At 38.7% G+C, this 10,885-nt stretch overlaps 1 protein-coding gene across 1 annotated transcript; it reads left to right on the plus strand.

The window, feature by feature from the left end:
* Positions 1 to 5,048: 5,048 nt before the first annotated feature.
* On the plus strand, positions 5,049 to 5,987 carry LOC101994283 (vomeronasal type-1 receptor 4-like). The gene has a single exon (XM_005354927.2). The coding sequence runs from the start codon at positions 5,049 to 5,051 to the stop codon at positions 5,985 to 5,987; it is 939 nt and encodes a 312-aa protein (XP_005354984.1).
* Positions 5,988 to 10,885: the final 4,898 nt, after the last annotated feature.

The following is a 10,885-nucleotide window of genomic DNA, read 5'->3' on the forward strand; positions in this document are numbered from 1 at the left end:
AGTCCAATGGGCAGTCAGGGTTCCCTGCCCTGTGGTAAGTCCTAGGTCCTCCCCCCTCTGTCCATATTTAGGAAGGTGAACATCCAAACTGGCTACTTAAACCAGTCCTACTTGGTTTTATTCTAGATCCCTTGGCAATCTGTTCTCAGGTTCTTGATCACCTTAGCAGAATGAGACATGGGTTTCATCTCATGGACACCGTAAGTCAAATCACTCATCGGTTGGTTACTGCCACAAGCTTTGTTTCACCATTACCTTGGCTTTTCTTGCAGGCAGACAAGACACCATTGCAGATAAATGGTTTATTGCTGGGCTGCTGTTTTATTTCTCTATTGAAAGCATAGAGAGTACATTCCTGCACCAAAGAAGCCGAAACACAGGGGTAAAGCCTCTATGTAGGCAAAGACTCCACTTGTACATTTTAATGAGCTAAGCAGGTGTTGTCTTCAGCAGTGGGGCCTTGCTATGAGTTTGTGTAAACAACCTACAGTATTGGCACTAGCCTGGGTTGTTTGGATTCCCATCATGCCCATTTGACCAGCAACTCTCATTATTCAATTTCTGTCAATCCTGACATATTTAATATATACTTTGTTTCCATGTTTGTGGATTCTCCTTTCAATAGGAAGGATAGAAATCCTGGTTTCCTCAAAATCTGTCATTTCATTTATACAGAAGCATGTTTAGCTTCTGTAATGTGCCATTTGCACCTATATGTATGGAGACACCATGAATCAAGGCACAGATTAAGAGCCATAACCTTCAACTCATCTCCCAAGGTAGCCCTGTGGTACTTTCTTCCAAGAATGCAATGGTGGTACCATCATTTTTAATCTCAGTCCTGAACCCACCTTTATTTACATCATGTTTATTTGGGATAGGAAGGGCTTCCTAGGAACTAGCTTGAAAAGTACACAGAAGGATCACTCCTAAACACCACTAAGTTAAAAAAATTCCCCTAAAGTTTTTTAAGTAAAGATTACTTTTAGAATAAAGTCAGTATTGGGGAAGCATTTATATTTCAAGTCCCATATGAAATTTCAAGTACTTAATGGGCAGGAGTGAAATAATCATTTACAGAAAATACTTTACACCAATGGGTACAGGTAGAACAAGGGACTTTAAATCATCCTGGTTCATGTTTGGGACTTTCTCAGAATCTTTAGTGCTTAGCCTCATTTATTCTATTACTGTGCAATGAGGGATTTTTGGAAAGAAAAGCAAGACAGCTGGTCTATGTGTCAGAAACAGGTCCTGCTCAGGTCCCAGTTTGGCACTTTGAAATGATGAAAACCAGTCAGAAGATTCAGGTCACTCCATACAAAGAAACTTAAGTTAGTTGTTCATTTTCTCACCTCTTGTTTTTCTTGTCAAAAATAATTAAATCATAATTAATCTTGAAAATACTGCTGAACAAAACAGATGTAGTAATCGTGGAGAGAGGGAAGCTGTACTTCAGGGACTGGGGCTCTGCAGAGGCCTTCCTTCCCCAGATACTGACAATATGAAACATTAAGTCTGCAATACCTGATGGCAGCCAAGAGCCCCACAAATCCTGACAGTACAAATGACCAGGCAAGTGTCACCTTCCCAGAGCTGCTCTAGATCCTGTCTGTACCACAGAGGTCCAGGTGAGTACATGGAGGTAAGAGCTTCGATCCCCTCTGCTGTGTCATGGAGATTTTCATTAAAGCAGAAGACTCTCTGACTAATCCAGGGAACAGGTGAGAAGCTCAGTAAATCTCAGGTCCCCCACTTTCTTTCCGTCCCTGGCTCCAGAATAATCAAAGGAGACTAGTTCCTGTAGATACAGAGATGGAACAGAAATGCTGAGGTATCGCTATCTATCCTCAGGCTAGAGTATCATGACAGAGCTCTGTCTGGGCCTTAGCCTAAGTTACCTTTCTAAATGGATCAATAAGATAGATAAGATTTTTAGATGTCTGTCAAACCCTGGAGACAATCATAATACATTACTGTAATGTCAGCAATAGAGAGACTGAGGCAAGGGGATTGTTCAGGGCTAGCCTGGTTTACAGAGGGAGATTCTCTCTCAAAAATAACCAGATAGATGAAAGACAAAATCATCTTTCTTTCAGGTGTCAGTTTGCCAGAGCTGTGACTTCAACAGTGTCACTAGTGTTTGTAACAGTTGTACTTTTCTCTTTTGATGCATTTTCATGTTTCTAATATTGGCATAGTTTTATAATATCCTTCTAACTCCCAGTTTGACAGTTTTCTGTCTGTGTTTTTTAAAAGCTTCCGATTTTATCACATACTATTATAAATCTTGTCTTAAAATCAGTCATTATATGCCATGCTGGTGAAGAATACAACACTCAGTGTAACAGTTATAGTTACCACCTTGAAAACTGCTATTTAGAATCCAGGCTGTGAATGTGTACACCCTGAAACAGCTCATCTTATGTTTATCCCATGCTAAGCAGCAAAAAACAACGATCTTTTTAGTTTGGTATGTTTGCATGCTTGCTAGTTTCATTTAGAGAAAACCAGGATTGGTAGATTTAACTTATTTCAGGAACTTGGGAGTTAGACTCATCTTGGCATCACCCATGAATCTAAAAACAAGTCCATGCTGTCTTTCAAACTCATTTGCTTTAGCATTTCCCAAATAATGTGGAAGATGAGACACCTCTTTCTCCACTGACAGTGACTTCAGTAGAAAGGAATCAATTTCTAGAAGATCAGAGCCTGGTCTCAAATACAACTTAAAGCTTGGAAAAGGAAATAGAGGACTAGAAAAGTAGGAATGCACCCCCCCCAATCAAGGATTAAACAAACAGAAAAATGTTTATGTCTTCCATCAGTACTTGAGTGAACTAACAATAGGGATTTTGACAGATTCCAATCACTGAAAGAACAATCAATCTTTTAGTCTAAATATGTCAGTGAATGCTGATGTGCTGCCAAGGACCATCCTCAACAAAAATACCTCTTGCCAGGTTAGGAACGTGGGAATTTAGAAATATAAGTAGAATATGGAGACTCATAAAAAAATAACAGAACAGAAACCATAGAAAGTATTGGGAGTGCATTCCTGTGAGTACTGCAAATCACCTGCATTTATTTTTCCACAGCTTTTATACCCAAAGTAAACAGGAGAGGAGATGGAGAGTAGGGAGAGAGAAGTTAACAAAAGACTTTATTAACATGATATGTACGACAACTCAGTCAATTGCTTTATCACTCTGAGATATCAAATAATTAGCCTTTTGTTGTTTAAGCAGTAAGCTGTTCTACACCATGGATGCTAAAGGCAACCACTTCCCAGGTGACCTCATAGTTACAAAAGAAGGAGCAGAAGTCCATTTGCATTTCTTGAACAACTGTCAGGGTGACATGGACCTACTTGAATGAGCTCTTTCAATGTTAAAGGAACCAAGCAATCACATCCTGAGTTGAGATGTGCAGCTAAGCTTGTTGATCATTTCAGCATCCTCCAACTCTCTGACTGCAAGACAAGGTGGAAATAGGCCCACATTTTTGGGCCTCCGCAATTCCTTCCTTTTCTATTAATTTTAATAAAGCCTGTAATTTTGCAGCAGAATAGATGATGATATCTGCCTTAGCTGAACACGTTCCTATATCCCAGACTTAGCTGTCTTTGGCACATGTATTTTAATTATACATGTCTATGTCTTAGGGGCCTGGGAGGAAAAAGGATCAAACCCATCAATGATTGCTGACCTCTGTAAACAAAGGTTAAGGGAAAATTTCCTCTGGGATCTCTGTTTCTGAGGCAAATTTTTGTTAAGAAAGTTTATCTAGAAAAGGTGCCCAAAGCTTACCACAAATCCCTGAGAAATAAGAACGGAGCTCCAGAACTTGAAGAATAGCATCCTACCTGAGTCCAAGTTCTGGAATCAGCTCGGACTGGTGTATAAAAAAACCAGTCTGCCTGACAAACAGGTTGGAAGAAAAGCAGGCTGCAAAACCAACACACATAATTGCTGCTCAAAGTCCCCACAGAAGCAAATGACACCACGAACGCTTACATAGTGAAACCCCCTGCTCACACTGTTGCCCCCATGTACTAGGCTACATGCAGTTGACATTGAGGACTCATGACTCAAAATGCACTCATCTCATGGCAGTATATACTTCCTCATTAATCCCATTTAGGTTCACCTCATCAGGATCTTCTGTTTCAGAGCTGTTCCATGTTCCATTATGTGTCCTGAGGTAACTCAGTGGGCTACAGATGCCCTCAGTCATTTGCTAGGATCACAGTTCTCTGCTACCCTCTGTTCTAGGAAGCAACACAAGGTTTTGCTAGACACCCTCTGTAGCTGAAGCCTGGCCGTTACATGAAAATTTTCAGGTTGTGTTTTAATAATTCAGCTTTAACTGTAGCATTCTATCTAAAGAAGTTGTGCAACTGAACTTGACATTGAGAACTATGTTTTTAAAACAACCAGCAAATATACACAGAGTGAAATCACAGAATAGTCAACATAAAAACTTTAAAAATATTAGGATTTAGAAATTGATGTTATAAAGCTTTGAAGTCAAATGGAAATCTAGAAATAGTTACACAGATTAAGATGCAAATAAAAAAGGAGCCTGTGCCTTTGGAAATTGGGTGAGGAAATATGAAATAGGGAGAAAAGAAAGAAGAAGTTTGGTTGAGGAAATTTGCAGTTCAGTTCAGTTGTGCTGAGAGTTAACTTGTTAATTCATGCATGTACATAGACAGACAGACACACACACACACACACACACAAAATACACATTTTACCAAGTCAATTTTGCTAATATAGAGTTCAAACATATCTCCTTTAAAACCTTAGGGTTTCATTCCAGTTACCAAGCTCACCTGTCAGAGCACACACATAACTCAGAGTCCACAGGGAAGAGGAGGAGCTCAGGGACTCAGTCTACAGCAGCACATGTATCCATCACTGACTCTCATATACCAGAAAATGCTATTATGCAAAATGTTTTTCAGATAAATGTCTAGAATCACTGATGCCTTCCTGAAACTCTTTTTATCCTGAATACAAGATTTTCTATCCAGAAAGGAAGAAATGCTTCTGAAATTTATTAAGCAAATAGTTTTCTTCTTCATGACTGTGTTTGGCACTCTAGGAAACATTTCTGTTTCTGTTAATTATATGTGGAGCTGGGTGGGAGGCACTGAGAAGAAAGCCATACACCTTATTGTCATCCACTTGGCTTTTACAAACATCATAATCCTTCTTGCAAAAGGGTTGCCAAAGACAATAGCAGTTTTTGGTTTAAAAAACTACCTAGATGACTTAGGATGTAAGATCATTGTTTACTTGGAGAGGGTGGCCCGTGGACTGTCCATCTGCACCAGCAGTCTCCTCACTGTGGTCCAGGCCATCATCATCAGTCCCAGAGCATCTGGGTGGAGAAGGCTCAGACCACAGTCTGCATGGCACATCCTTCCATTCTTTTCATTCTTTTGGATACTCAATGCTTTATTAGCTATGAACCTAATCCATTCCATCACAAGTACAAGCCTGAATATATCACAGCATAAGAATAAAGATGACTATTGTTATTTTATGCCCGAAAGTAAAAATACAAAATTGATTATTCTTCCCTTTATGGTCTTGAGAGATGCTGTGTTTCAGGGAGCCATGGGAGGCGCCAGTGGCTACATCGTATTTCTTCTCCACAAGCACCACCAGCATGTGCTCTACCTCCAAAACTCCAAGCTTCTCTACAGGACTCCCCCTGAGCTGAGAGCTGCTCAGAGTGTCCTCCTTCTGATGCTCTGTTTTGTTTTCTTTTATTGGACTGACTGTGCTTTTTCTCTTTTTGTAAGTCTCTCTTTAGTAAACAATTCCTTGATGGTAAATTTTCAAGAATTTATAACACTTGGTTATGCAACTTTTAGCCCCTTTGTGTTGATTCACAGGGATGGACTTCTGCCTGACTGTTGGAATTCTCAGTTGGAGAAATTGAGAAAATGTCTCTCTCCTTTATCTGTTCAATGAATGTGAATTCGCTCTCAGTTTTATAATACCTTAAGTAAGACAAAAAACTCACAAAGCATTTTAAGCGTGTGTTTATTCTCACACAATCTTGCTAGTAACTCATAACCTTGAGCTGAGAGAGAGATCTCAGTAAAGTGCAGTGATATGTTAAAGCTTATTCTCCACTTTTCCTCTCTTTTGAAAAGATTTTTAAAAATTTCTATATTTGTATTGTGTACGGATAATTTACCTGCATTATGTCCTTGTAGCAATACATGTCTGGTGCCTGTAAAGGGATCAAATGCCCTGTGACTGACTTGAGTTAGAGAGGTTGCTCTGAACTAAAGTGTGGTTGCTAGGAATTGAACCTGGGTCCTCTAGAAGACAAGCTAGTGCTCTCAACTACGGAGTCCTGTCTGCAGCATAGAGAAAATGGTCTTAATTATATTTTATAATACTGATTTTACTATCACCGTGATGGGAAACACACAGATGAATTTATGTAAAAGGAGACTGAACATTGTTTTCCTGGCTGCCCAGAATGAATAATCACACAGAAACTGTATTAATTTCAACAGTGTTTTCCTGATGGCTCAGATAGATTTCTAGCTACTCTTATATCTTAAATTAACCCATTTCTATTAATCACCATGAAGGTATGGCCTTCCATTAAGGTTCTGGTGCCTTTCTTTTCCCGGGGCTACATGGCAACTGCCTGACTCTGCCTTCTTTCCTCCTTTGTTCAGTTTAGTTTTCCCACCTAGCTCTATTCTACCCTGCCATAGGACAAAACAGCTTTTTTGTTATTAAACAATGATAATAAAATATATTCCCAGCATACAGAGGGGAATCCAACCTCAAATTTGATATATTTTATTAATTTCATAGTGATTTAGTCATGTTATCCAAAGAAATCCATATCTTGTACCTGATGATGTTCTTGCTAAATGCTAGTTTAGCTATGATGCAGCTATGATGCTATTTGGGGTTCTTCAAAGTGTCCATCTGTAGATAATAGCTTACAGAATTGTGAAAAATGCTGTGAACTACATCCACCTCCTGGAATCCCAATGCACCCGTCACAGAACTTAGATGCTCTGAAATGTTTCTGTGGTCTTATATTCATGAAGGCTCTCTGCAGGAATGAAGATTGTCCACATGGGATAAACTGCATAACAAATACACAGTAAAATTTCACTTTATATCCATCTATAGATTATATGTTGATTAAATAATATGGATTTGCCTTTTTGCAAGAGTAATGTGTAATGTGATTGAAGCAGACTGAGGCTTTTTTGCAGCTGCCCTGTGTTAATGCCTGGTTGCTCTCCACACTATCCAGCTGTTTGTCATCAAAGAGCTTCAAAAGGATCTGATTCTGCACCCATTTAAATGAAGGATTCACGTGATTTCTTAACTTAAATCCATACAATAAGATATCGACATGGTTCTAAGAATATGATAGACCCATTCTTAAAAATAGTAATTTATATAATCATTGAATATGAAAGTGTAGAACCACTAGTGGTAGTTTATGCCATATTTTAAAAAATTCTTTGGCATATCCGACTAAACACCTGAAACATTTTGGGTGCATCATGGCTCTATTTCACAATGATGTATACATTTTATATTTTGCTTGGTTGCACTGTATATAGGAAACATTTAAGTAAGTGATGTGTCTTGTATTGTGCTACAGATTATTAAATAGCATGTTCTTCCACTATAAAAATTTATTTTATGTATGTGTCTGTGTGAGTGTGTCACATTTGTACAGTTCCACACACAGACCAGAAGAGGCACTGACCACGGGGAGCTAGAGCTACAGGCAGTCATGAGTCCTAGATGTGAGTGCTGGGTAAGGAACCAGGGTCCTCTGCAAGAGGAGCAGTCTGCTAACCATCCCTGCTGCTCCTTCTCACATATCTCACATAATGTGACTTGTTTGTAGGGAACATCCACTCCTTCTCTGAGTCTCTCCCTCTTCTGTTACAGCTGTTTTTCCAGAAACTGACATGAAAGGTGAGACTAACAAACACTTCCATGTCATTTGACTCAAAAGGAAGTGATGTAAGAACATGGAGAAAGAGTGGAGGAAGTTGTGTTTAACCTGAATGAGGGAGAGAGTGTTCACCATTAAGAATAGAGTGGGATCTTGAGGGATGCCTTGGTGGGTCGGAGCACCTGCTGGTAAGTCAGACATGATCCATTTCTGTAGAAGGAAACTCACTGCCACATGTTGTCCTCTGGCCTCCATAGTCATGCTCAGCCATACAACATGAACGCACACATGAAAACTTTAATTTCAAATTTAAAAAAAAAAAACAGACAGGATATATATACACAACATGAACTAGGATGGTCTGGATTCTGAGTGGCATACAGAGTTGTTATTGTAAATTTTCCCTAAAAGAAGAGAGTAGATTGGAAAAAAATAGAAAATAAAAGTTTGATCAGAACATAAATTAGATTTTAATATATGGTGAAAATTCTAAATAAATAGAGGATAGTGAAGGCAAATGGAAATAGTTATGCCCTTCACGTAAAAGCACATGGGATTGGACAGATGAATTTGTATAAATGACTTTATCATTTCCTTATGCTGGACACATTGATTGTCATTAGCATCGACCTGTGGGACATTATGCTACATGATATAGGTCAGCTGCATATGTACAAATTCCTCTTGATTTTACTACTAAGCGGAATGTAATAGAACAGAGAAAACAGCCTTCAGAGTGTGATGTGCAGCCTACAGCCCTCAGAAACTGCCTCCATTTGTGAACCTGCTAGTGTCTGGTTCCTCAATATAATCACAAATATGAAGCTTGTGGCTACTCAGAGCTTACCAATCTTCATCTTCAAATTCTTCCTGTCATGTGACTTTTCCTAGGAAGACATTGAAAAAATTTTTTCACCCCTGTTAGGATAAAAACTGTGCAAAGAATTGACCATCTAAGCTGAATTGAGTGAACCAGGTTATTTCGATTACCAGAATACACTGTAGTTTATAGTACATGGGAGATTCAAATGCACCCGCATGACCAGGAAATTGACCTAATATAACCTTTGAAGTTCCCAAGAATGATGGTGTCCTACAATAATAAATCTACTTGGCTTGTGGTAATGCCACTAAGTTGACAAACACTATCCAAAGATCAGCGCTGAGTTACAAACTGCTCAAGACATTCAAATCACAAAATTCATATTAGATTGACACTAACATTTTACCAGAAATGATGATCCCAACATAGGTGATAACCAACACACACACACACACACACACACACACACACACACACACACACACACTGTGAGAAAAGATCCCAAGCCTCAATGCACTTCCCAAGTAAATTAGCGCAATGGCAGGAAGAAGTGGAGACTGGAATCTTAGGCAAATGGTGAAAATGGCCTCCATGTCCCCACGAGATTCTAACTGTCTCATTCCCAGTACCATAGGATAAACTACCACTCTACTGTGCCAAAGATATTCTGTGGGCCTTACAGTCACTGCTTCATGGTGGCCAATGGCCATGTGCTGGCTAGTTCCATCAACTTGACACAGGCTAGAGTTACCTAAAAGGAGGAAAGAGCCATTGATTAAAAAACCATAATAATATCCAAATGTATGGTATTTTCTTAATTACTGGTTGATGACTAACTGCCAGTTATGGCCCCAGTGAGAGACAGTTATGGTGAGAGACAGCAATGGGGGACTACTCTGACTGGTGAGGCACTCAGATGCAAGGACCTAGTGAATGCCAGGTTCTCAGCTGCTCCAGTGGGATTAGCTTTGCCCTAATGTACTAACATTTCAGATCATTAGGTTAATCCATGTTTTTAAAAATAGATATGTATATTACCCTGAAACCCAAACCACATAAAGACATTACCAAGAAAGAGAATTACAGACGAATCTCACTCGTGAACATTGGTGCAAAAATACTCAATAAAATACTGGCAAATTGAATCCAAGAACACATCAAAAAATCATCCACCATGATCAAGTTGGCTTCATCCCAGAGATGCAGGTATGCTTCAACATATGAAAATCTATCAATGTAACCCACCACATAAACAAAATGAAAAATAAAAAACACATAATCATCTCATTAGATGCTGAAAAAAAACCTTCAACAAAATACAACATCCCTTTATCATAAAGGTCTTGGAAAAAGCAGGGATACAAGGAACATACCTAAACATAATAAAGGCAATATACAGCAAGCCAAGAGCCAACATCAAACTAAATGAAGAGAAACTCACAGTGATCCCACTGAAATCAGGAATAAGACAAGGTTGTCCACTCTATCCATATCTATTCAATACAGTTTTTGAGGCCCTAGCTAGAGAAATAAGACAACAAAAGAAGATTGAGTGGATAAAGATTGGAAAAGAAGTCAAACTCTCACTATTTGCTGATGATATGATAATTTACATAAGTGGCCTCAAAAATTCTACCAAGAAACTTCTACAACTCATAAACACTTTCAGTAATGTAGCAGGACACAAGATTAACTCAAAAAAAAATCAGTAGTCCTCCTTTATACATATGATAATGGGCTGAGAAAGAAATCAGAGAAAAAAAAATCACCCTTCACAATAGCCACAAATAATATAAAATATCATGGAGTAACTGTAACCAAACAAGTGGAAGACCTGTATGACAAGAACTTTAAATTTTTGAAGAAAGAAATTGAAGAAGACACCAAAAAATGGAAATATCTCTCATGCACTTGGGTAGGTAAATTAACACAGTAAAAATGGCAATCTTCCCAAAAGTGATCTACAGATTCAATACAATGCCCATCGAAATCCAGGAAAATTCTTAACAGACCTCAATAGAAGGACACTCAACTCCATATGGAAAAGAAAAAGCCCAGGATAGCCAAAACAATCCTGTACAATAAAAGAACTTC

This window comes from Microtus ochrogaster, chromosome 16, assembly GCF_000317375.1.
Source record: "Microtus ochrogaster isolate Prairie Vole_2 chromosome 16, MicOch1.0, whole genome shotgun sequence".
Classification (NCBI taxonomy): Eukaryota; Metazoa; Chordata; class Mammalia; order Rodentia; family Cricetidae; genus Microtus; species Microtus ochrogaster.

Excerpts from the sequence above, each read along its gene's own strand:
- LOC101994283 (XM_005354927.2), top strand. The coding sequence starts at position 5,049 with ATGCTTCTGAAATTTATTAAGCAAATAGTTTTCTTCTTCATGACTGTG.